Raw genomic sequence first — 27,295 nt, forward strand, 5'->3', positions numbered from 1 at the left:
CAATATAGATCCTGACACACATGTTATTTATGGTCATTTGCCCTTTCTCAAAAGAGTGACTCAGGCCAACTGAGCTATTCAACTCCAAGAAACCTCCATTTTCATGATGATATACTTATCACACAATAAATTGGGGGTGCTTATATGTAGCTTGAAAAGAAGCCATAGGATAAACTGGCAGATAGATTTGGGGATGTGGTAAAAAAAATAACTTTTTCAAACATTTGTATATTGATGCAAACATTTTCTCATAACCAGATAGAGCTCTGTGGCTATCGTTCTGTTCTTGACTTCTATTTCCCATCAACCCATAACAACCTACATCCGTCATGAGAAATTATGTGGATTGCAGCGTAAAAACATCTCCTAGTGCATGGCTGCCTATCTTTGCTGAAGGTGATAGCCTTGTTGAAATGTGTATGTTAAATTCACTACCAAGAATTACTAGATCCCCTTTAAAAGAAAAACACACACCTGTTTTAATATGCAATGGTTTCTACAACTTTTATTTTCTAAACACTGAGGAAAAACAAGACAATAAATACATGAAGGAACAAAGAGCTTCACATTTTGTGCTTCTCCTCATTCACTTCACAGCTTCCAAGGCATCTTATTCTTCACTTACGACAACCTTCTTATGCACTTCTCGGGACTTCACCCTGAGTTTGTTAACCTGGGACTCAGCAATGTCAGCCCGCTCTTCGGCCTCTTCCAGCTCATGCTGCATCTTGCGGAACTTGGAAAGGTTCGCATTGGATTGTTCCTCCTAATAAACAACAGAGATTGAATCATTATCATCATATCATCATCGCCATGTCCATCATCATTGTCTGGTCTTTTCCCCAGTTCAGAACTCAAGGCAGCTTGCAAAAGATTAAAAAAAACTGTTAAAATTTGAAAAATGAGTAAGTTAAAAACAGATGAAATTACTTAAAAACTAATTAAAAACATGAATTATTAAAAACAACACAACAGCACATCAAAATAATAGGTTAAAAATCCAGCACGTTATACAAGGTGTATACAACCTACACATTCAATCTTTTAAGTCCCATTGAAACAAAAGAAAATTGCTCTGTCTTCACAAAGAGGGAGGATACCAATCTAACTTCTCTTGTAGTTCCAGAGCCTAGTTGTGAGGGTACTGGAGGAGAGAAAAGGGCCTCCCCAGAAGATATCAAAATAGGCACTTCAGTAAGGGAGAATATGGTCCTTAAAATAAACTGGTCCTGAGCCATATAAGGCTTTAGAGATCAAAAACAGTCCTTTGGATTCTGCTTAGAAACAGACCAGCAGTCGGTGAAGCCGATGAAACAAGGGAGTTATGTGATTTGTGTCGCTAGTCTTAATTAATAATCTGGCATCAGATCATGCACCACTGACTATAGAATTTGAAATGAATAATGAACAGAAGAACAGAATATGGAAATATAAAAATTTGATCATCACAAAAAAGAGGATAGGGATTATAAATATAAACCGAATTAAATACTACTTTAATGAAAATAAGGGCTCGGAATCAATAAGTACAGTATGGGATGCAGCTAAGGCTGTAATAACTGCACATTAAAGGAGAAATTGTTGCAAAACAATGAAATGCAAATAGACAAAAGTTAATTAAAGCATTGAGAACACTTCAAAATAACAACGGATTAAATTTAATACAAAAATTCAGAAACAGATGGAAAAGATAAAAAGAATGTAAAAGTTTGGAGCTTATGCCAGTATGGAAGAAAGAAATATTAATTAAAATGACATTCATAGACTTAACATAAATTTGACAAAAAGCTTAGCCAATTATCTTTTTAAAAGCAAAGAAAAAAACAAAGGGCAAGAGGGATTAAAGGACAAGGGAATAAGACCACAAAAAATTCAAATGAAATATAAAAAATACTTGCAAAATATTATCAAACGTTATATAAAAAAAGATAAGAAAAGATACAATGATGAAAAATTAAATATAACTTTAGCAGACAAGGAGAAACAAATGTTAAATACTGAAATATCAAAACAGGAAATAAAAGAGGCAATGAAAGGACTTTAAAATGCCAAAGCACGAGGATCTGATGGTTTTACAGCCGAATTTTATAAAGTAACAATATAAATAATAGCACCAGAAATGTAAAGTTTATTTAATACTGTAGTATAATACGGGGAAGGAAAGTCCCTAATACATGGAGAAAAGCAGAAATTATAGTATTGCTGAAACCACAGAAAAACCTATTGGATTGCATTGTGAGAATGTTCTACTTGATGTGATGGTTTCAAGGGATTGGGGGTCTTCACAGGCCTCACATTGCCACATGATACTTACAGCTTCCTCAGATTGTCGCTTGTATGCTTTCACTTTAAGTTGTAGTTTATCCACCAGATCCTGAAGCCTGAGTATATTCTTCCGGTCTTCCTCAGCCTACAAAGATGTATGAAAGGAAGGATGAGAGTTCATTTCACACACATGAAGCCACCCCATTTTCCCAAAGCATTTGAAAATATTAAAAGCCTCACCTGATAGGTCATTTCCTTCACTCTTCTCTCATACTTCCGGACACCTTTGATAGCCTCTGCACTACGCCTCTGTTCGTTCTCACATTCACCTTCCAGCTCACGAACCTGGCATAGAATAAGGAAAGTATCTAGACTTTAATTAATATCCTGACAATAATGAGAATGTGTATTTATGAAGCCATAAAACTTATCTGAACTGAATGAATTGCTGAAACTTCCATTCCCACCTTTGATAAACTCTTCTTGTATCTGATTCTTTTCACCCTCCCTTGATCAATTGGAATTCACAATTCCTTCTTTCTTTCCTCTATAGTCGATTTCTATGGTCACTTTTGGAGAAAAGTGTCCCTGCTTCCTCAAATACTTAATTATCAGTCTGACATTAGCTAGTTTTTGTATGCTGATATATATTCTTGACCTTTTGTTTACAATCTTTTAAGTCCACCAATCTATTCCTTTCCTTAATGTGAAATATGCTGGTGAGTATAGAGGTTGAAGTGATTACTGTCAACATCACAAAGAACCTCATCACAATGAGGACGCTAACACAGGTGACATCAGGGGAATTTGCCGGGGCAGCGGGGAAAACTGTTATCATCCTGTCTCCTGCATCACCCACATCGTCATCTTCCCCATCACACTGGGGAAAGTGCCACCTCCCGCCTTCCCCCCGCACTGGCCCTGTTCTAACTAATGAGAACACGGGAAGCCTCCCGTGTTCTCAGGGCTCGGTCCTATGACACTTTCTGGACGGAGCCAGAATGGATCCCCTTTAGAAGTAGTGCTGTGTCGTGTGATGGGCTCTGGCTGGCTCCGGTCTGGAAGCATCCTAGGACAGAGCCAGAAGTCCATGTGATGAAGTCCAGAGATAAATAGAACAAGAGAAGATTTCCCAGTGCAGTTTTAAGGTAAGTATTGAATTTCTATTCCCTTTTTTTTCATGTGGATAAAGTGGTACAAATCAGAGAGAGACAAAGTCATGGACAATTACTTTATGAAATTCAGTTATGTATGAGGTACTGCATACATACTCTAGCCTCCAGTTTCTGGATCTGTTTTTTCCCGCCTTTCAGTGCCAGCTGCTCTGCTTCATCGAGACGGTGTTGCAGATCCTTCACAGTCTGATCCAGGTTCTTCTTCATCCTTTCTAAATGTGCACTAGTATCTTGTTCCTTCTTTAACTCCTCTGCCATCATGGCTGCCTAATAATAAAAGAACCATCCAATTAAAAAAGCCATGCATGGTAGCTGTAAATTTTAATAATTCATTAGGAAACATCTTCCAACTTACATCAGTGATGGCCTTCTTGGCTTTTTCTTCTGCATTACGGGCTTCCTGAATTGTCTCCTCTACTTCACTCTGGATTTGGGCAATATCCGTTTCCAGCTTCTTCTTGGTGTTGATTAAGCTAGTATTCTGTTGACAAAAACAACAAATGTTGATAATGGGTTCAAAAATGCCACAGGGAAGGGAACAGAGGTATTAATCATTAACAGATAGTAATGTATTGTTATGATAATTCCTCAATTCCCCTGTTGCAGTCTTCATAAGCATTAAGAAACCTATCTTACTGTGGCATCTAATACTGACATCACCATCATCAGAGCAATTTGCTCATACAGGCTAAATTGGCATGAAGATCACTATGTTGATGAAGCCATCTGTAGAACTTTTACTATATCATGTTTATAGTCCTAGGGAATAGAAACTTTTAAAAACATGAAGAAATGTTTATCAATAGCTGTTATATAAGATAGATAATAAACAAGGGCCATTTCAAGAACGCAAAGGCGTTATGCACATTTAACTTATGTTCTACTAGAAGTTACAGGTTTTTAAAAGCTTATGTAAGGATGATTGCCTGCATAGAACCTCTAATCTGGCATTATACAGGCCACATAAAATGATGTGGTGGGTCAGATTCAGACCATGGGCCTTGTGTTTGACACATGTCAACACAATATATAAGGAAGGATCAAATATATGACTGCACCTACATGCACATATATGCTCGCCAAGATATCGGCAGTCATCCTACCAGTTTATTTATTTATTTATTTATCACAAGCATTTCTATCCCACCCTTCTCACCCCTCAGGGGGATTCAGGGCGGCCTTACAATTAGCATCATTAGACGCTGAACAAACCATTTATTATGCAAAAAAACAAGGAGAATGGAAAATGCTATCTATGCCCCTCAATTTGTTTTCAGACCACTATTTCATGAATTGGTCAGGACCAGAGAGTGGTAGCAGAATGAGGTCTAATTCCATGTACTCAAATTAACATTGTCCCTTTTGAACATCCATACCCCCCTCACTATGCTCAATAAATATAGGCTTTGCAAGCCATGGGATCAAGTAGGACTTTCTGGCTTTCCTATCTTTACTTAACTATCTTTTTCACTCCTCAGTATAGAATATGAGAGACAGTGCTCTGGAGGTCAAGATTTGTCTCTCAAGATTTATCAGGTCTCATTTGATTTAATATTGGCTAAGTCAACTTATCATGCATGCTTTTATTTCATTTTTAAATATAGATACTGGTTAGGTTGTTTCTGTCATGTTTGGTTGGCAGAGGTGTGCAGAGATTTTAAAGGCTTTATGGTTGTTGAATGTCCCACAGTTTCTTCCATAATCAAGTCCAATGTGCAATGAACATGAGTGAAACAGCCATGACAACAAGCAGGAGGTTGTCTTGCATCAGGCAGCCATCATTTTGTTTGGAAGAGAGGGTAGAGAATACCCTCACTAATGTTATTGTTCTTGCTCTTGATATGTCTGACCACTTAGCCTCTCAGAACTTCATGGCTTTATGCCCTGCCAGTATTTTATAGGATCATGGCCTATAATGGCTACCTTCTATTTGCTTAATACTATTTTGGGGATTATCCAAACACATACAAAATAGAAACTTACCTGTGTGTGGAGGAGTTGCACACGCTCAGTGGCATCTAGAAGCTCCTGTTCAGCCACTTTCCTGCCTCTCTCTGTCTGTTCCAGAGCTGCCCGGAGTTCCTCAATCTCAGCCAACATCAGGTTAGCTCTGCGCTCAACCATGGCCACTTGTTCCTTCAGATCTTCCTGGCTCCTCAGAGCATCATCCAAATGCAATTGTGTATCCTAAAAAGGATATGGAGATATTTTGTAAGCAAATTCTTTGAACAATAAGAATCACAACTCTAGTCTCATTATATAAGTAATGATGTACTTTGAGAATCCCTTGTGTGTTTCTGAGGTTCTTCAAGGTCTCAGCAGCTTGTCGGTTGGCATGGCTCAACTGGATTTCCATTTCATTCAGATCTCCCTCCATCTTCTTCTTAAGACGCAGAGCATCATTTCTGCTCCTGATTTCAGCATCCAATGTGCTCTGCATGGACTCCACTACTCTCAGGTGATTCCTCTTCAGCTGATCAATTTCTTCATCCTTCTCTGCGATTCTTCTGTCAATATCAGCCTTCACCTGGTTGAGCTCCAGTTGGATGCGAAGGATTTTGCCTTCCTCATGTTCCAGTGAGGCCTTAAAACCAAAATTTTAAAAAATGAGTACATTGTAGAATCATTATCTGAAAATATATTCAGCAGCATTAATAAACAGTAATCTGTTTTTAATAAGACAGTACTAATAGAACAGTAGTTGAAGTTGGTAGACATTTTTGACCGAACACATCTCTTCTTACAAACCAGCCTGGGCTCTGCGGTCAGTGGAGGAGGCCCTGCTCTCGGTCCCACCCCCATCTCAAGTATGGCTGGTGGGAACGAGAGAAAGGGCCTTCTCCGTGGTTGCCCCCCACCTTTGGAACTCCCTCTCTAAAGAAATAAAGCTGGCCCCCTCCCTCCTCTCCTTCAAAAAACAACTGAATACCTATTTATGCTCATTAGCATATGGAGAGGAGGAGGATTAGATAGAGAGAGATCACTACCGGGCCCCTAGCTGAGAACTAAATTGTATTTGGACCTTCCTAGTCCACGCCAGCCCAATGATCATTATTTACCTACATAACCAACCCACACTGTGAACTCTAGTTGGCTATTGTAAATTAATGTGGATGTTAGTTTGGATTTTATGTTATTATATAATTTTGTTTGACTACATGTAGTTTAATTTATTGATGTTAGGTTTAATTTACTGATGTTAGGCTTTAATGCTATTTTCATATACGGAGTTTCTCTGGGATTTTGTGTCAGTGTTTGTTTTTATGAAGGCATTGAATGTTTGCCATTGTATGTTGGAATCCGCCCTGAGTCCCCTTGGGGAGATAGGGTGAAATACAAATAAAGTTTATTATTATTGTTATTGTTATTATTATTTTGTGTTATGTTGAATAATTCAAAAGATTTCATCAATGGCATTTTCACCTCAGCTTCCTCCAGAGCAGTCTGGAGATCAATCTTCTCTTGTTCAATCTGCTTCTTCACTTTTTCCAGTTCATGGATGGCTTTTCCACTTTCAGCAACTTGCTCCGTAAGGTCAGAAATCTCCTCTATTAAAAATATCAAGTGAAGAATAAATTAGTAACATGCCCGGTTAGCTACAGAGTACAACATGTCATTCTACCAATATTAATATTAATTAAAGCTTTAATACAATAGGAGTGCTGGACTGAGTCTTATTAATTGCTTAAGAGAAAAATAAATTGCATATAAAGCAACCAAAGTCCAACTCTTGCAAACACAAGTAAATGTCTATGTAAATGCTATGGTCTTACGCTGCAAGTTTTTGTTCTCGCGTTTTAGAGTTTCCAGTTGATCCAAGGATTCCTCATAAGCATTCTTCATCTTAAAGAGCTCTGTGCTGAGAGAGCGAGACTCCTTCTGTGCACCTTCCAGTTCAGACTGTGTTTCCTCATATTTTTGTTTCCAGTCTGCCAGAATCTGCAACATGCCACCGGGAAAGGACTTAATGTGATCTGCAACCTTTATCAAAAATTCTCATTTTTCATTTTTTATGAAACCATGGTTTATCAAAGTAAAATTTAAGTATATCAAACCTTATCAAAGTTCTTTTGTTTTTTATCTAGAGCTGCACAAGCTGCATTGGACCTCTCCACATCAATCATTAGGTCCTCCACTTCATTCTGCAACCTCTGTTTTGTCTTCTCAAGGGAAGCACATTTGGAATTCACAGCTTCTACATGTTCCTCCGCATCCTGCAAACGCTGGGCAAGCTTTTTTCTATTTGAAATGTAATCACAACACTGATTAGGGGACTATAATAGATTCGGTTGTGTTTACCCGTGACCATTACATTGCAATAATGTATTTAATTTTAAAACATTTCTACCGTTGTTATCAAGACGACTTTGAATGAGGGACCTCCAAGTCATCTTATCATTAACAGCCCTGCTCAGATCTTGCAAATTCAAAGCAGTTGTGGTTTCCTTGATTGGATCTATCAATCTGAGGGCCCTTCTACATTGCCATATAATCCAGGTTATCAAATCAAATAATCCACATTATCTGCTTTGAACTGGATTATATAAATCTACACTGCTATATAATCCAGTTCAAAGCAGGTAATCTGGATTTTATATGACAGTATAGAAGGCTTCTGACATGCAGCCTTTCTCCTTTCATACTGCCCTCTACTTTACAATTATTGTACTTTCTAGCAAGCCATGTCTTTTCATGATATGGCGAGAGTATGACAGTCTCTATAAAGTCATTTTGGCTTCTAGGGAGAGTTCAGGCATGATTGCTATTTCCTATTTAATTGTGCAGTAGTTACTTTGAAAGTAGTTGTTTTACTCTGGAAACTTCATTTTTGTGGCTGCCACAAACTATGCTGAATCAGGGCTGTAGCCAAGGGGGAGGGAGTTAGGGGTTCAACCCCCCTCCCCCAAAATTTTACAGGTTTAAAAAAAACCTGGTTTACTCATGAATTTACCTGGTTAACCAAATCCCCATGAGTATCCACTGAAATTTATCTGTCTTAAGTGTCCATGGTGTTTACTGATGAAGATTGATTTGTAAATGATTTTGCATTATGAAACTATTCTTCATGATTCACTAAAAAAAGTTTCAAACACACACACACACACACACACCACATTTTTCTGGCTATGGCCCTGGTTGAGACTCTATTAACCTCATTATATTTAGGTCTGGAAGCATTGCACAATGCTTTCACTCCAGCTGGAGGATGGATAGGAGTGGAAACATCATTTGATACTTCCCTCTTAATATGGGAGGCCTCCCTTGTGCTGGCTCCAATGAGGCCAGCACACTCCTGCCCCACCCAGCTGAAGCTTCCCCTGTGTGATGGAGCAAGTGTCACTGTGAGGGAGTTTTTATGATAGAACCAAATCATATTATAATGTTATTTAGCAAATTGTTTTTGCAGTCAGAAATAGGCAGCTTCTAAGAATTTTTAATTTATATGCCATACAAGTTCTGATGAAATAATAAGTTTTCTAATATTTCTCATTTTTCCACTAAGGTCACACCTACACTGACCATTTAATGCAGTTTCAAATCAGTATTGAAGAAAGTGGTTTTGCTGTGCAGATGGTTACATAGGAAATGCTGGACCCAGTTCGATTTCCGGATTTTGATTACACACATCGCAGAGCACTGGTGTGCATTAAGGCCTTTCTTTTGCATATTTTGTGGCAGTTTGTTGTCTGGTTACTGTGGTTTGAAGCTAGCTTCAAACTGCATTAAATGGTCAGTGTAGTTGGTGCCTAAGTTTAAAAACTCTGTAAACCAGAGATTGACAACATGGAAAATCAATCCCCTGTCTATTTGGAGGTCTTTGACCGACCCTTGTACTTACTTGGCTTCTTCAAGTTCCTCAGTGCGCTGAATGGCATCAGTCTCATATTTGGTTCTCCACTGGGCAACTTCACTGTTGGCCTTGGACATGGCACGTTGGAGCTCAGCCTTGGCTTCTTGCTCCTCTTCATACTGTTCTCGAAGGAGGTCACAATCATGGCGCGCAGATTGCAGACCATGTGCCAATGCATTCTTTGCCTAGAGAATTAATGCAGCATTATAGATGATTCAGACAGTCAAAACAAACACTCTCTGTTTAGAGAATTCTTAATTGCAATGAGGCAGATCTTGTATTAGTGAGACTGCAAGAAAGAAACTGTCATGTGTCTCTAATATTTTTCACATTATGAAAGATAATACGAGAAACTCTTGATTCAAGGTCCACACCTTAATCTCTTCCTCAAGTTGTCTCTTCAGTTCTTCAATTTGTTGAGTAAAAGCTTGCTTGCCTCTAGTTAACTGGGATATTAACTGGTCTTTTTCATCTACTTGTCTCGAGAATTCACCTGAAGCACAGAATACATAACAATATATGGATTTGCCTTAAATCATATAATTTTTTTTTTTTAAAAATCTACATCTTCTTAAGAGCCACCAGTGTCCTTTTCTCAGGGATTCCCATTATCTCAATTGTTTTCTTAAGTATCATACCTGATTCTGTCTGCAGACGAGCTCTTTGAGCATTTAAGTCATTAATAGTCCGCTGCTGCTCTTCATCCTTTGTTTTAAGCTCACTGACCTGATCTTCAAGGGTGCGGCACATCTTTTCAAGATTGGCCTATAAGTATAGAGGCAAAAAGAAAGAATCACACTACTTGTCTTCAGTGTAGTTTAAATTTATTTTCACTTATCTCCTCCCCCCCCCCTTCTCTCTGATTCATGTGTACTAATATAGAAATCAATAATCTAATCTAATCTAAATCTAATCTAAATCTAATCTAAATCTAATCTAAATCTAATCTAAATCTAATCTAAATCTAATCTAAATCTAATCTAAATCTAATCTAAATCTAATCTAAATCTAATCTAAATCTAATCTAAATCTAAATCCATAATAAAAGCAAAAACCTGTATGTGGCACGGGTGTCCACTCACACAGACAGCCTCCAGCCTCCACAAACAGGCTATACTTCCCAGGCCTGAGAATCCAGCAAGTCACCTCTTTGCCCTGACATTAGGGTTACAGCGAGCTCCATGAACATGTAGCCCAGCCCCTGCCAATGTCCTTCCCAAACACTATGGCTCACCACCCAAGGAATGGTTTCATTTGGGGACCATTTAATCCTAGATTTTGCTTTTTCTTCCACCACAGGCAGGCATCCCAGGGTTCTCCATTGCTGTGGAATTTGCATGGCCCCACCCACTGCCCTTCCCTTTCAAATCTCTCTGCATAACAGAAGGATTGAGCAGCAACTAAACTTACTAGAGGAGTTTGGGGATTAACTGCACATGTTGGAAGTTGTAGTTCACCCTGCATCAAGTCAGAGCACTGTGACTCCTACTGGGGAATTTAGAGGAGTTGTACTTCACCTACACCCAGAATGCTATGAACCCAAACAATGATGGGTCTGGGCCAAACTTCCCATGCAGACCCGATCTGCCCAGATTTGACTACTGGTGGGTTTGGAAGGGAATTGGCCTGGAAGTTTGGGAGTAATAGGTACTGGGATTTATAGTTCACCTCCAATGAATGAGCACTTCAATAATGACTATCTTTTTAATCTTTCCTTTTAAGGATGGTTTTGGGTTTCTTTATGAAAACTTTTACTCCCCCCCCCTTACCCACTCCCCTCAGTTTTTTGTCTCCATTGGTGGTAGTTTTTTGCCTCCCTCACTGAGGCAAAAAACTACCACCAACAGGCTTCCACCTACTCACTCTAACAGGCTTGACACATACAGTCCCCATGACCTACTATACATCCTGGTGCTGTTTGGAGTGGGATGGACCATGGATGGACTTCCATATGGAAGTTGTAGTTCACCTGCAGCCACTGAACCCCGCTGACCCTGGACCTAGACTAAACTTGGAACACAGGAAAACAATGCCTTTCTCAAATAACCGGGCACCGCCGGTCCCCAAGCTAGTTCCCTAATAAAGGAGAAAGGGTCTGGAAAAAAGAGCATTGCATATGAAACAGACTAATATAGACTATTAGCTGTACAAGAAAAATCCTTTTAAAAGCCGCTCACTTTATGGATGGATGATTAACCATAGACAGATAAGGATCTTTGATTAATAATCTCTAATATTTATAGTTAATATTGGTATCTTGTAAAATCAAATTTAACCTCTTTTTCTGATGCTTTAAAATATTTAATTTATAAATAAAGGGGGTTTTTTGTATTATTTTGGGGGAACCACAACTTTTCTACTCTAATCTAGCTTAAACCTAGAGAAATGAACCTACTGTGTTTTTACAATGGATTTTAAACTGTTAGCACACCTTGGCCTTAGACACAGACTCCATGTTGCTAGCAAGGTCATCAATCTCCATCTTCAGCTCACTCTTTTCCTTCTCCAGTTTTTGCTTGACACGCTGCAAGTTATCAATTTGTTCTCCAAGTTCAGCTGTACTGTCTGCATGCTTCTTGCGGAGGGCGGCTGTTGTAGCTTCATTCTGCAAGGTGGCCTCTTCAAGGTCCCGACGCATTTTCTGGAATTCTGCCTCACGTTTCTTGTTCATTTCAATCTGGGCTGCTGTTGCCCCGCCAGCTTCCTCCAGACGCTCACTGATCTCTTCAAGTTCCCTGGAGAGATCAGACCGTTGCTTCTCTGCTTTGGCCCGAGATGCCCGCTCAGCCTCAATCTCTTCCTCCAGTTCTTCAATACGGGCCTAGAGAAAAAAAGAGAAACCACAAATACTCAACAACATGTTCCAGGAGAATTAATTGCCCCAGGCAACAGGGAGGCAGTGTCAGATTAACTTACCTGCAACTCCTTGATTTTCTTCTGAAGCTGAGAGCCCAATATCTGTTCATCTTCAATTTTGCTTTGGAGCTGGCTGATTTCAAAGTCTTTCCTATATGTCACAAACATGAAGTATTAATTCCTAGTCTATGAACAATGTTTGCCATAAAATCCTCAAAAGAGTCCTTTGCCCATGCCTTAGTTACATCTCAGATGGATTACTGTAATGCACTCTATGTGGGGCTGTCTCTGAATTGGAAACTACAATTAGTTTAAAGATCAATGGCCAGGCTTTTAATAGGAGCTAATTACAAGGTACATACCAGCCCCTTGTTAAAACAGCTCCATTGGCTGCCTATATGTTTCCAGGCCCAATTCAAAGTGCAGGTCATCACTTACAAAGCCTTAAACTGTTTGGGTACAGCCTATTTATGCAACCATGCCTACTCCTATGAACCTGATTGGACTTTAAGATCCACCGGGGAGGCCATTCTCATGGTCCCACCCCTGTCACAAGCATGGTTGGTGGGGATGAGGAAGAAAGCCTTCTCAGTAGTGGTTCCCTGGCTCTGGAACACCTTCCCCAGGGAAATTAAGCACGCTCCCACACTATCGATCTTTGGGAAAGAATTGAAAACCTGGCTATGGAAACAGGCCTTTGAAAATGGTTAAATGTATTGTTATGCAATAGGTCGAGAATTTATTAGGAAATTTTTAACTGGACCTAACTATGACAGCAGCTGGGATATTTTAATGGTATTATTGTGTAAGTATTGTTTATATTATATCATTTATGAATGATATCCCTTGTGTTATGCTGATTGTTTTAATTTTTATGTATTTAGCTTGTTATTGTTAATTCACTTAATTTAAATTGTCTATATGTTTGTTATCATTTACCTTGTTTATATTGTGACATTGCTGTAAGCCACTATGAGCCCCCTCGGGGAGAGGGGAGAATACAAATAATGTATTATTATTATTATTATTATTATTATGATTATTATTATTATTATTATTATTTTCTGGAAGATTTTACTCACTTCTTAAGCTTTTCATCGAGCTGTTGCTTATCATTTTCCAAATCCATTAAGGATTCCTGGGCCAGTTTCAGATCTCCTTCAAGCTTCCTCTTGGCTCTTTCAAGATCCATACGAAGCTTCTTCTCTTGCTCCAGGGACCCTTCAAGCTGAAGAGAAAGCGTTCATTAAGACCCTGCCATGATAACACTACCTTCACCTCACAACTCTGCTTCTCCGTGTTCTCCTTGTGCTTACATCGTCCACTTGCTGTTCCAGCTTGGTCTTGGCTTTGGTCAGAGTATTCACTTTGTCTTCCTCTGCCTGCAGGTCATCCAGGGTCTGTTGGTGGGCCTCTTGGAGGGCTTTCTTCTCCTTGGTCAGCTTGGCAATTGTCTCATCCAAGACTGCCATCTCCTCAGTGAGATTTTTCACCTTTTATAGTTGGGGGAAATAACAATTAAATGTACTACCATATTGTTCATTATCCATGCAGTATTCGGCAGAATTGGGCACATTTCAGTTACTACCTTGTTTTCTGTAGCATGTTTTTCTTTTTCAACTTTGGCCAGTGTTAGCTCAAGGTCATCAATATCCTTCTTCAGCTCTGAGCATTCATCTTCTAGTTTTCTCTTTTTTGCTGTCAATTCAGCATTCATTTCCTCTTCATCTTCTGCCCTTTCAGTCAGCTCCTTAATTTTAGCCTCCAGCTGGATTTTGGTTTTGATCAGCTGGTCACATCTCTCCTCAGCATCTGCCAAGCCATCAGCTTCCTAAAATCAAGTGTAGTATTAAAATGAGTAAACCTAAGAGTATTTTTAATCTTTGTGGCATTTTTTGTTTCTAACATTGAAGGAGAATAGTTACATCGTGTTCAAGAAAAATACACACATGGTCTTTCCATGTTTGTTTTTGTGTCAAATTCCATTGTGTCTAACCCTATTCAAAAATTCATTGCCTGACTGGGTTTTTGCAGTTACAGTAACTATCATGTTTATATTCAAATATATAATCCATTGGTTCCATTATTGTTTTTAACAATACAGATGTTTTATTCACAAACTGGGATAACAGCTCTACCATATCTAAGCAAAGGTGATGTGTATTTGAGGCTGTGATTTCTGTGGGTACATTTTTGGATACTTTCCACAATCAAGAAGCCAAACCAGGCTGGAAAATTTCCCAAAAAATCCTTGTGACAATTTTCTCTCAACAAATATTTTCTATAAAATTAAGTATAACCACAAAATCAGCTTGTGCTCTCGTTTCTTTTTGTCTCTCATTAAGTACATAGAAACTTTGGTTGGATTTGTAAATAATATTAAGCTGTCTAGAGTAAATGCTAATTTGAAAAAAGAGATAAATATTAATACTATATCTATTATTAAGAATAGGTACCGCTCCGGCAGGAAAGTAACGGCGCTCCATGCAGTCATGCCGGCCACATGACCTTGGAGGTGTCTACGGACAATGCCGGCTCTTCTGCTTAGAAAAGGAGATGAGCACCAACCCCCAGAGTCAGACATGACTGGACTTAATGTCAGGGGAAACCTTTACCTTACCTATTCAGAATTAGAATACAGTTTTGAAGGATTTATGCTCACTTTCAGAGCTATATATATATATTGTGTGAAGATAAATTTATTATATATAGCCATAATTCCTCGAAAACCTAAATAGCCCAATATATACTCACTACATTGGGATAACTAAATTCATAATACTGCTAACTAATATCATTAATAAAATCAGTATGACAAAAAGATGTTGCTAGTGCTTACAGATTGAACTTGGAGCTGCAAGTCATTCTTCTCTTGCATCAAGGACACCATTTTTTCTTCAAGTTCCTTCCGTTTAGCTTCCGATTTTGCAAGCTCGTCTTTTGTTTTTGCAAACTCTTCTTTCATATTGGCCATCTCCTTTTCTGACTCAGCACTCTTCAGAAGAGGCTTTATCTTGAAGAACAACTTCATCCATGGCCAGTGTTTGACATTCATGAATGAGCGGATATTGTACTGAATAGAAAATATGGCTTCTCTGTCAACAAAATTAAGTTATAGATTACATGTCATGTAGTACTTCAGTCAAGCTCTGATTGCTTATGGACAAACACCTTTGTGAAAATTGAAAAGCACTCCAAACTTTACCAAGAACCTTATAGCCATAAAAAGGTAAACACAAACTGGGGCAGAAACAAACAAACAAAACCAAGGTGCAGAGAATAAAAGGGAATAATTTAACATTAAAATCGTCATCAAATTGGGCCATTAATTTAAAGCAGTAGTTCCCAACCTTGGGGTTTCCAGGTGATCCTAACAGCTGGTAAGATGGCTGGGATTTTTGGGAGCTGAAGTCCAAAATACCTGGAGGCCTAAAGGTTGGGAACCACTAATTTAAAGCAATCTCTGATAGCACATTGCAACACCCAGAATAAAGAGAACACCCTAGTAAATTGCAAAAACTAACCCTAAAATATCTTCAAAGATTGCATTAGGAAGTAGGCACACTTCAAATAGTTATTCAGAATAATTTAAGTTCATTAAAAAAGGATGATACTTTTGGCCTGAGATCTTTCTTTACTAATTGTTTTAAGAAAATGTTGAAATCTGATTCATATTTGGGGAAAAATAAAATATCTTTAAATTAACAAAAATTATTTTAAAAATTAGTAATTTTTATCAGGCGCGATCAAAACACATGGAGCACCAGTGAATAGAATTAACAACGTAGTCACAGAAGCGGTAAAGCTAAACCCATAATAACAAGTATTTCTAAATAAGTATAAAGGTGTGTCATACCTCCTTGCCAACATTTTCTGGTATTCCACCCTTGATAAGAAGCCACGGCACATAGCCTGTGTGCGTGTTATCAGGTGAGCGAGCTTATCATCTCTCATTTCCTCCAGAAGACCCAAAAGACCAGCTTTGAAGAACACCTGGAGAAATAAAGTGTTATGGAATGCTACACACAGTGTCTGTACAATTTAAAAAGTCATTTGTATCATAAATTAGTCATACCTTGGTATGTCCAAATTTATACTGTGTGTGATCAACATCAATGGAGCCAAGAAGCTTCTCTGAAGCTTTCTTGCTATCAATGAACTGGCCTTCTGGAATTGCACTTGCATTTAAAACTTTATATCTGTTGGGAAAAAAATAGAAAACTGAACGTTTTTCCATGAAAGTCAATTTGTTACAGTTATTTGGCCTAGAACTGATATTAGGGCATTAGTGAAATTGACAATTTTAAAATATCCATGAAAACAGTCAGAACATACCAAGAAAGCAATACACTTCATTCTGATGGGATATCTATAGTGTTTTTTTATCAAAAAAAATGGCACAATTCTATACATGTCTTTTCAGACCTATGTCCACTGATTTCAAGACAGCTTTCTCAGAATGGGAGAAATTAGCACAGAGGCATATCAACACATCAGTTCAGAGTAGTTTGGACTGGGCCTGGTGAGGGTTACACTGCCCATCTCCATCCTGCAGCGGCAGCAAGATAGAATCCAGATCATCCAGTGAGATTGCAACTAATTTGGTTCCACTTGATAGTCATCTTACCTTTGCTGTATTGTGCCACAGTACGACAACATGGGCCCAATCTGAATGCAGGGAAAGAAAATTGTGGTGCTGGACCAGGAGGACAGTGACCAGTTCAAATTAAAACCAGACCAGCTGTCCACATTAATGCAGAAGTGCAGGACTATTCTGGAATTTGTGTAATATGAGGTAGAAGCTGTTTAATCGGGTTTACCCTGTGTTACTGACTGAGAGTCCCTGGATATCCAAAAGCAACTTTTGGTCAAAACAGGATTTCTGGACTGTGTAGAAAGGTCCTAGGACAACAACTCTACTGGATCTGAACACGTAATAAGCTTAGTCTGCTTTAATTTATAATTTTTAAGTGCTGATTTTAAACATTAAAAATAAAATGTACAACATGCACAAATGGAGTTCATAGCACGTCCAAGCTGACCTCTGCTTGAAATCACCATAAATGATCCTGCTGGGAAATCCTTTTCTGCAAATGCGAATGCCTTCTAATACACCATTGCATCTCAGCTGATGCAACACAAGCTCATGTTCCATGGCACCTTAGGAAAATCAAAGAAAATATGGATATCACAATGTATACTATGCATTTCTCAAAATAATCAAATCAGGAATCAACATGAAATGGTATGATACAGAAAGAAAAACAGTGTCACACATATACATTTATAGGACAATGCTCTTACCAGGTGTTTTGGTTTCATTGGGAATAATGCAGCGCACAAAATGTGGATGAGTACTCCTCAGATTGGTCATCAGTTTGTTTAAGTTCTCCTGTAGGACCAGAAAATAAATACTTTGTGCAACAAACCAGAAAAGGGGTATTTGTTGCCAACAGAGGATAAGTATTCATGCAGTTTGTTGAGTGGAGATGGGGAGATACAGTATTTTAGATATAAAAGAGTTAAACACCAGCTTTCACATACGTTCCTAACACGTAATTCTAAAGCTTTATTTGATAATTGAGCTGTAGTTATTTGCACTTGGAGTGAATTGCCATTCAGGTTTAACTGAAACTTGCCTCCTTGACCATAGAAAGTCTATGACAGTCATACAAACAGCTAGTTATTTTACGGTATTTTGTGGTTGTATTGCTAACTTATATATAATAAAGTGACACAGAAGTATATCCTCTTTGCAAAATGGCATGTGTACTGATTGCAGATTATATTTTAGAGTTTTAGAAAATCATTTTTTCACATTTGTTGTGAAAATTATGTGAAAAGATAAGAACATGCTTTTTTAAAGTCTGTAATTTAAAAAAATAGTTTTAAAAGTCTCAATTATTTGTTCCAGTACAAAAACTTTCTTCAAGTACTCTCAGAATAACTTTCTCAGAATATTAAAATACTAAGGATGTTAAAAAAATTGAAAAGCAACAACTTAGTTTACAACATCTTTTTCAACTGTCACAAAGAAAGGGGATTTTAATATTGTTTTGTACCCTGAAAAGAGCAGACACAGTCTGGAAGGAAGAACCCTTCTTCTTGGCAGCCTTCTTACCACTACCCTCTAAAAGAGACATTTAAAAAGGTTTAATGAGACTTAACCGATTATTCAAAAGAAATATTTATGAGTCAAAGAGTTGATTTTACAACTGTTACCTGCATCTGCAGGACGATCAGCAAACAGTAGAGCGAGAGTCTTCATGGATGATTTCTGGTACAGCCCCACCACAGTATCATTGAGGGGGTCCTTGTTCTTCTCCAGCCAGCCGGTGATGTTGTAGTCCACAGTGCCCGCATAGTGCACCAGGGCAAAGTGGGCCTCAGCCTTGCCTTTGGCAGGCTTGGGTTTCTGGAAATTGTTGCTCTTACCCAAATGCTGGTCATAGAGCTTGTTCTTGAAAGAGGTGTCTGTTGCCTTGGGGAACATGCACTCTTCTTCCAGGATGGAGAAAATGCCCATGGGCTGGAAGGATAAGATTAATTAGAAGTCAGCTGACTGAAAAAACTGGATTTTGAAATAACTTGTTCATTGAATGATTTTTGACAGTAAAGAAATTGAATGCCGTCATTCACAGAGCTTGCCATTTGCACCATACTCTCATTAACAAATGTTAATACATTCGAACATACATCCCATACATACATGTTTATTGTGAATAAAGCCTTTCAGAGGAATATATTGTGTACCTTCAAGTCATTCGATTTCTAATTATTCTTTAACTTTTTCCAGCTATAACATCTAATGTGCTTTTTGTCATAATAGTATTCTGTCCATAAGAGCTATAGGAACATAGCCTGGTGCTAGTTCCTTGCTATACTTAAGTTGAAGTATGATAGAAATAATAACCCCATGTCTGGTGCCCTTCTCTTTGTTACTTGTGTTTGTTTATAGGCTGCTGGCCTTTGAGGATAGGAACCTGTTCATAGCACCTTGTACATACATGGTACTAGAAAAATGAAAAAAAGAAACCTTCTTAAGAGCTGCCACACAATTATGTTATTAGCTAGGCCAGATGCCTTGATCCCACGTAACAACCGAGTTAAAACTGAGCAATTAGCACATGCAAGAAATAATGAATGACAGACATACATATAACAACGACATGGAAATATTTAGTCAAAATTGCCATGAGCACCTTCCAGTTAACTGCCTTATCCAATTCACCTCATTGTATAAAATATTCCTTTTACTAGTTTTATGTCAAGCTCTCTATTGGTAGCCTTCCTACAAGCAGTACTGCAGTTACAGGAAGTCTGTGCATATTAAGTGCTTTTTCTTAGACAATCTTCTATTTAACTTTAAACCGCTCAAACCATTTCAGAGTATATCAAATACCTTCTCAATAAGTTCAATGCAGGCAGCCAAGTCCATTCCAAAGTCAATAAACTCCCATTCAATTCCTTCTTTCTTGTACTCCTCTTGCTCCAGCACAAACATGTGGTGGTTGAAAAACTGTTGCAGTTTCTCATTGGTGAAGTTGATACACAGCTGCTCTAAGCTGTTGTACTACAGGAAAAGAAGATGCATTTTTAGTAAATGTCCACCCAATGTTATTATTTCAGTACCCTTAAAGATGCCTTTCATAGAAAATCTGTAATCTGTTTCACACAATAACTGGACTTTGGGGAAATCTGGTACAAAATATATGTGGTCTTCGTATGTTTATGGGTCAATCTAATCTATATATGTTTTTGTTCCTGTATAAATAACAAACTTTTCACATGGCCGCCTGAATTGCCTCTTGTCGTTGGGGGGCATGGGGAGTCCGACGCCCCATGTCCCACATCACCCGGATCCAGATATGGGTGATCATATGGGGGGAAGTGTGGACCATGTGGCTTCCCCCCATTGCTTCTAATGACAACATGGAAGCATGCATCGGCTCTGCCCTACATCACCCACGGAGCCATGCTGACATCATTTGATGGGAGCTGACAGGCTGTGTGGGTTTTTCTTTTTCTTTTCGTGTCAGGAGCAACCGGAGTTGTTTCTGGAGTGAGAGAATTGGCCGTCTGCAAGGACGTTGCCCAGGGGATGCCCGGATGTTTTGATGTTTTTACCATCCTTGTGGGAGGCTTCTCTCATGTCCCCGCATGGAGCTGGAGCTGATAGAGGGAGCTCATCTGCGCTCTCCCCGGGTGGGATTCGAACCTGGCAGCCTTCAGGTCAGCAACCCAACCTTCAAGTCACAAGGCTTTTATCCCCTAGTCCACCGGAGGCTCCAGCTGTGTGGGTGATATAGGGAAGAGCTAGCGTATGCTGCTAAAATCCACCCTTTGGGATGAGATTGTTAGAGTCTTCCAGTCCAGAATGAGCATTCTCACCATTGGCTTTTATTTTGCTGTTATCAAGTACTTTTCATTGATTTGTAGAGAGATTCTGTGCTGTTTGCTATCTGCAACATTCTCATCTTTCACTTGCCATAAAAATCAATTGAGGATAGAAAATCCATTAAGGATGCAATGACTTCTGTTTGGTGCCACTAAGAGCCAGTCATAAAGTGATTCTATCTGTTTCCCCTAACGTGCACCATACTGAATATTTAAGGCAGCAGTATGAATGATACTTTTCTTCAAGATTAATATCAAGTTTAGGGAAATACTTGTAAAGTACCTGCAAGTGGTCTATGTTTTCAAGAGATAACTAACCACCTCATCACAAAGGGCTAAAATCAGCAGCATGTGCCAATTTTAGCCCAGGCCATCCATGGAACTGGCCAGCTCCCATCATATGTCAGCTTGGTGGGCGATGAGACCTCTCATGTGGCCATACAATCTATGGGGAGAAGCCTCTCACACCACGTGTGCTCACGCTTCACCCCATCTGATCAACTTCACTTGGATCCGGGCGATGCGGAGCCCGGATCCAGTTCATGCCCCTCTATGAACTGGAATGCCACTGCCACCGGCTGCCAGCCATCTGATGACGCCATAAATCAAAACTGTAGTAAACCCATGTTCATGTATGCTAACGTAATATCAAATCAATTATAGCTTTCCAAAGGAATATATGATATGGTTCCCTGACTTAATATAAACAAGGTAAGATGCTGTTTCTCATATAACTTTACATGTTTGTCTTTCTTGTTTTCTTACATCAAAAATTTCAAAGCCAGCAATGTCCAGCACACCAATAAAGTATTGCCTGGGTTGCTTGGTGTCCAACTGCTGGTTAATACGAACAACCATCCACAAGAACATCTTTTCATAAACAGCTTTAGCCAAAGCACCAACATTGTTGTAAACCTGGAATTAGAAAGTACAAAAGCTATAATATAAAGGAGATCAGGAATCTGATGACCAGTTTATATTTATTGTGATTAATTGACACATCAGGTTTTATTTCATAGATCATTACCTGCTGGACGGTTTGGCCTTTGGTGACATATTCATTGCCGACCTTGACCCTGGGATAGCACAGAGCTTTCAGCAAATCTGCTGAATTCAGGTTCATGAGGTAGGCTGCCTTGTCCGCAACTGAGCACATATAAGAGAGAAAGGTACTCTCAGTACATGAATGCTAAAGAAAATCAGTATTAAATTAGATAACAGTGTCTCTGTAGCCAGTCAAGGTAAAATCATAGAAATAAATAACACCACACTTAAGATTTACCTCAAAAAATTAACAAGAGCCTTCCCAAGGTGAGAGGAAGGACACCACTGGATCTAACACCAGAACAAATCTTTCTCTTAACTAATTTGTCCAGTTACCAACCAATGGCTGGTATGGTCCCTTTTACATTGCCAGATAATCCAGTTTATCAAAGCAGATAATCCATATTATTTGATTTGAACTGGGTTATCTTATTCTACATTGTCATATAATCCAGTCCAAAGCAGATAATGCAGATTTTATTTGTCCATGTAGAAGGAGCCTATTTTGCATGGTGGTCAGTTATAATAATACTGTGTTGATTTGGTTGTTTATAAAAGAGACGTTGTTTATAAGGGAAGATTGGCATGTGACTTTGCAACTTAATGTTTTCATTTCTTTTGAAATTTTGTAATACACGTTTCCACAGAATAAGACATTTATTTTGGAAGCCAGCAGAAAGTTTTTGAAATACCTTCAGTGCCATCTGGCTCAGCCTGCTCCTCACGCTGCTTCTGCTTGAACTTCATGTTCCCGTAGTGCATCACAGCTCCTGTCAACTTGTAAATGGCTGTCTTTTCTTCAGCAGTGAAACCCAAGATGTCAATGGCTTCCTGTCAATTGAATCTATAGTAAATACTGAGCAAAAAAATGCTACTTTAAATTCACTGGCTTACTTGGAGCCAGAAAATTTGGGGAAGCATTTCACCAATTAATAGTTTGCAATTCCCTCCCAACTAATGCAAACGTTTCCCTTTGGAACAAAGCTGCATTGTGATGCAACATTGCTCTACTGGCAATACTGGGGAGAAGTGCCAATCTATGTGCTGGGAAGTAACCTACATAATGATTAACAGCCTCATCATACTTTCAGCAGCGGTTCTCCACAGCTCCACATCCACGCATCCTGCTTTGCCGGGCTCCTCCGGCAGCTCTTCACACAGGGAAAAGCGTGGTGCACGCATGGAGTGTGCAACATCCTCCATTAAAGGAATGGAAACACAGGAAGTCTTGCATGTTGTCAGGGTGGAGGTGGCAGTACAACATGTGATCGGAGCCTGCCGGCTCCACGGTTGACTGGGGCTAGACAGTTAGCAAAGGAAGGTCAAGACCTTCCTCTGCCAACAGGTTTTTAGGGAAGGCTCTGGAGAGGGTGGGTGGGATTTGGGGAGGGGGGGGGGAATATGCATTTTTAACAGCCATTTTAATGTATTTAATGTATTTGCTGTGTTTTAATTCTGTTTCACCACACTGTTATTATTTAATTGGGTTGCTGTGAGTTTTTCAGGCTATTTGGCTATGTTCCAGAAGCAGTCTCTCCTGATGTTTTGCCCACATCTATGGCAGGCATCCTCAGAGGTTGTGAGGTCTGTTGGAAACTAGGCAAGTGTGGTTTATATACCTGTGGAATGTCCAGTGTGGGGGAAAGAGAACTCTTGTGTGTTTGAGGCAAGTGAGAATGTTGCAATTGGCCAGCCTGATTAGCACTGAATGGCCATGCAGCTTCAAAGCCTGGCTGCTTCCTGCCTGGGATAATCTTTTGTTAGGAGGTGTTAGCTTGCCCTGATTGTTTCCTATTATTTAATTTTTTTAACTTTTGTATTTACAAACTGCTTAGTGTGAATAAATGTTAGCCGCCTTAAGTCCCCAAGGGAAGAAAGGCAGAATAACAATAAAGATAATCATCATCATCATCATCATCATCGACGTGTGCTGCCGAATCCAGCATGAAGCATGATGACTTCATTAGTATCATTCTAGAGGCAGTATTGAGTGAAGAACCACACAGACACCTGTGGGTCCCATCATTGTACACAGGTGCAGCCAGATACACTGCTCCTTGAATGATGCTACATACCTTTGGGGTGTGTGACAGGTAACTAACAGGAGTGCTACAAAGCTATGTTTAAAAGAAAGATTGGAAGGGGACCAACAGCAGCTGCCACTGCTGTTTCCAGGCAGCATCCCTAAAAAAAATTATACCCTTCACCATCATTTTTGCAAGGAGGTCATCTATGACTGTTTCACTCCCTATTTCTGCTGAAAAAATGAAGCACTAAACTAGTGCTGGTTGTAATCAAACCAGCACTCACGAGGGGTCAATTTTATGAGCTTGAGTCAAGAATTATCCACACTCTGGACGTAGAGTTTATTTTAATCAGCTTTCAGAAAAGATAAATGCATCTTTTTTGACATAACATAACCCTGCTTTTTAATACACTTGTTCCATCTGTAAACAAGCTTTTGTATTCCCTTGTTAAAAGGTTTTCAGCTAAGCTGCAAGCCACAAATGTGCCACTGTCTTCACCTCTTCATCAGATATGTATCTTCGTCCTCGTAGGGTTTTCTTTCAGGGGACCAAATATGTGATAGTTTGATGGGGCAAGGTCAGGACTATAGGTAGGATGTTGTAATAGTTCAAAGTGAACTAGTGTTGACAGTATGAGCAGTGGTGTGTGGATGTACATTGCCATGTAACACCTTTGGATAGCAGTCCTCTGCATTTTGCCCAAATTTTAGGCTTCACCTCTTCAGTGAGCATCTCACTGTAATGAGCATGGTTGATGGTTGAACAAATCATGAATGGTGCTCTAATTTGTGCAAATCACAAGGGTAGCAGCCATGTTTTCTTTCACTGCAGTTGCAAACTGCACTGCAGTGACTGTGTAGACAGTTACCTCGTACAAAAAGCTCTGATAAGAAGTTTTAATATAACCAGTGTGCGGATAACTTTTGAGTTACCTTTGTACAAGTTACTTACATCAGTTGCCATCAGCTCTTCCTGATCATTAATACTGGCAACAGTGATCTCCCCTTGACTGACAAAGTGGTAGTCATAAGGGTTGGTGGTGATCAAGAGCATTTCTGAATAAAGAGAAAACACAAATATGGATTTATTTGCATCCACAACGCAATGGAGACACTGGAAAAAAAATCCTAGCAGCTTAGTCCACCCACAAAAAGAGATGTTTCTTACCAATCAGTTCTGGCTTCTTGTTAGACATGATCTGGTAAAAGATGTGGTAGCTCCTTTCAGCTTTTAGCTGAAAAGTAACTCTGGATTTCTCCAGCAGATCTGGTAAAGCAATGGAGTATAATTAGCCAAGCCTGTAAGCAGACAAATCAGGAAGAAAAAAAAGAAAGAGAGAGAAATCTTCTAGCCAATTTTCTTACATGTCTCAATGTCGGCAGAAGCCAGTTTGCCTGTGGCACCGAAATGGATTCTAATGAATTTACCCTGTTGGGGAAACATGTTGACTTAATACAAAACATTTAAAACAGAATGTCCCTTATTTCAGTAACTTCACAGTGTCAATTACAAAACGTGGTATATTTATGATTGACCATAATGTTGTATACCAATGCCAACATGAAAAAAACCCAAGAGGTCTTTAAATGTACTATCCCAATAGTAAGCCAAAGCAATCTTGGTTCTTGCTTTCTGGCCCCATCTACATTGGCCTCAATCCCAGGATCCGATCCCAGATTGTCAGCTTTAAACTGGATTACATGAGTCTCCACTGCCAGTTAATTTAGGATAAGAAGATAATTTGGAATCAGATCCTGAGATATAGAGCAGTGTGGAAGGGTCATCTGCGATGTTCTGAGTGCCAGGAGTTTCTAGTTTGCAGATCTAATATCAAATTCTACAGATTTTAAGAAGTAGCTAAAATATTTCACTAGCCTCTGTCTTCCAACTCTTTATTGATTGATTGAATGAATTAATTAATGAGTGGTTTATTGTTGTTAATATGCAAAAAAAAGAGTCAATAATACATTTCTGAAATAGTTATTTTAGTGAGATTTATAACAACATGATAAGATCCCCTAAATCAGTGATTCCCAGCCTTTAGGCCTCTAGGTATTTTGGACTTCAACTCCCAGAAATCCCAGTCAGCTTACCAGCTGTTAGAAACTGTGGGAGCTGAAGTCTAAAACACCTGGAGGCCCAAAGGTTGGGAACCACTGATCTGAATAAATACAAATGTAACAACAGGATGTTTGTTCAGAAAGCTGATTATAAGATAGCATATTAGTGCAGAACAAATATGATAGAACAGCTCAACAACTGATTTCCAATTGATGTGTGCTTTATTTTTAAAATGGAAATAAAACAATTACAGCCACATAACAACATCAGTAAGTTTCTTGAAATCCAAGGAGCTGGCTATTTTCTAAAATGTTGCTCTATATTGATGTCACTCAGTTTAGTTGCTTAACCAGCATGTCTCTTTTAATTTTAGCATTACCCATTTATTGCTCGGTGGGGAACTTTGCTTTACTATGCCCATTTTTTAAAAGGGAATGTGGCCTCGGAGTAAAAAGAAAGTGACCCATCCATATAGAAAACCTTCAACCATGTGTGTCCCTTCACCAGTGATTGAAACAGCCAGATGGCTGATCCTTAATTTTCTATTCCATTCGTTGGCTGACTCCTTGAGAATTGACTCCTGACTTTTTTTTTAATGAAATGGGGGCACATAGCAATATTTTATGAGCCTTACTTTTCTCCCTTCATATCTTCTACAAGAAATCCTGTTGAAGAGAATCCCTGATAATCTTTGTATTTTGCTACTTATTTTATGTAAAAAATGTGTTTTTGTTCAGGAGCAGAAAGCAAAATTGTCTGTGCAGGAAATATGTTTTGTATGTGCAGATACACAAATCTATCTCAGAGACATTTATGCATTGTGTCAGTCTTCTAACTTCTCTCTCTCCTAGCCAGAACTGAGCAGCTGTGCTCACTGGAAGCATTGTAGGAATACTTATCCATCTGCGCCTTTATCAGAGAGCTCATATGCCTTAACAAGGAACCTATGGCCCTCACAATGTTGGGGAAGTATTACTTTTATGACCCTTCATAATTAGCAGATGAGACTTGCAGACCAACTACATGCGGAGGACCATAGATTTGGGCTAGTTTCAAGTTTTAGGAAAGCTGTGGTGGCAATGTGAATGCCTGCAAGGGAATTTACATCCCATTCTTTACAGAATAGGGCAGTGGTTAAAGCTGCCTAATGGCTGTGAGAATTATTTTTTAAGATGAAAAGATGGCAGGCCAGCAGCGACCAGGTGAGATTACTTAAGAAAAGAAAAATATGATAGGGTTTAAGAGACTGTAACAAAGGGCGATATAGATGTAGCATCTGACACGTGTGTGGTTTACAGTAACGAATCTGTTCCACAGCTCCTAGTGGATCAGTAGCTCTTTTTCAGCAGATGGATTTCAGGCTATCAATAGCCAAAATTGGTGGTTCCCAACCTTTAGTTGTCCAGGCATTTGGGACTTCAGTTCCCAGAAGCCCCAGCCTTTTTTGTTTAACTGTCAGAAATTATGAGAGCTAAAGTTCAAAATACCTGGAAACTGTTTTTGATCCATTAATATCAGTTGCCTAGCTACCCTCAGGGTCATGCCAAATAATAACTTGACATACTGAGTTAGCTATGATGAATGTTCAGCTGCAGCCATAGGGTGTTTCTCGTGATGAG

General features: G+C 39.1%; 1 protein-coding gene across 1 annotated transcript in view; it reads right to left on the reverse strand.

Annotated features, from left to right (window-relative positions):
* Positions 1-477: 477 nt before the first annotated feature.
* LOC100555394 (myosin-1B) overlaps positions 478-27,295 on the reverse strand; it is a 34,186-nt gene continuing 7,368 nt past the window's right edge. Inside the window, exons 9-40 of the mRNA XM_003217085.4 lie at positions 24,980-25,043; positions 24,783-24,881; positions 24,567-24,670; positions 22,281-22,419; positions 21,572-21,690; positions 21,310-21,459; positions 19,550-19,720; positions 18,370-18,676; positions 18,210-18,277; positions 17,452-17,539; positions 17,190-17,307; positions 16,223-16,346; positions 16,004-16,140; positions 14,987-15,242; positions 13,736-13,978; positions 13,464-13,640; positions 13,230-13,375; positions 12,208-12,298; positions 11,723-12,112; positions 9,930-10,056; positions 9,666-9,784; positions 9,280-9,476; positions 7,496-7,679; positions 7,214-7,379; positions 6,864-6,988; positions 5,716-6,024; positions 5,424-5,627; positions 3,796-3,921; positions 3,537-3,707; positions 2,506-2,610; positions 2,315-2,410; positions 478-766 (exon numbers count right to left, since the gene is read on the reverse strand). Of these exons, the coding sequence (XP_003217133.1) occupies positions 611-766; positions 2,315-2,410; positions 2,506-2,610; positions 3,537-3,707; positions 3,796-3,921; positions 5,424-5,627; positions 5,716-6,024; positions 6,864-6,988; positions 7,214-7,379; positions 7,496-7,679; positions 9,280-9,476; positions 9,666-9,784; positions 9,930-10,056; positions 11,723-12,112; positions 12,208-12,298; positions 13,230-13,375; positions 13,464-13,640; positions 13,736-13,978; positions 14,987-15,242; positions 16,004-16,140; positions 16,223-16,346; positions 17,190-17,307; positions 17,452-17,539; positions 18,210-18,277; positions 18,370-18,676; positions 19,550-19,720; positions 21,310-21,459; positions 21,572-21,690; positions 22,281-22,419; positions 24,567-24,670; positions 24,783-24,881; positions 24,980-25,043 (5,076 nt within the window). The 3' untranslated portion in view covers positions 478-610. The remainder of the gene's footprint in view (positions 767-2,314; positions 2,411-2,505; positions 2,611-3,536; positions 3,708-3,795; positions 3,922-5,423; positions 5,628-5,715; positions 6,025-6,863; positions 6,989-7,213; positions 7,380-7,495; positions 7,680-9,279; positions 9,477-9,665; positions 9,785-9,929; positions 10,057-11,722; positions 12,113-12,207; positions 12,299-13,229; positions 13,376-13,463; positions 13,641-13,735; positions 13,979-14,986; positions 15,243-16,003; positions 16,141-16,222; positions 16,347-17,189; positions 17,308-17,451; positions 17,540-18,209; positions 18,278-18,369; positions 18,677-19,549; positions 19,721-21,309; positions 21,460-21,571; positions 21,691-22,280; positions 22,420-24,566; positions 24,671-24,782; positions 24,882-24,979; positions 25,044-27,295) is intronic.

Source organism: Anolis carolinensis, chromosome 2 (genome assembly GCF_035594765.1).
Source record: "Anolis carolinensis isolate JA03-04 chromosome 2, rAnoCar3.1.pri, whole genome shotgun sequence".
Taxonomy (NCBI): Eukaryota; Metazoa; Chordata; class Lepidosauria; order Squamata; family Dactyloidae; genus Anolis; species Anolis carolinensis.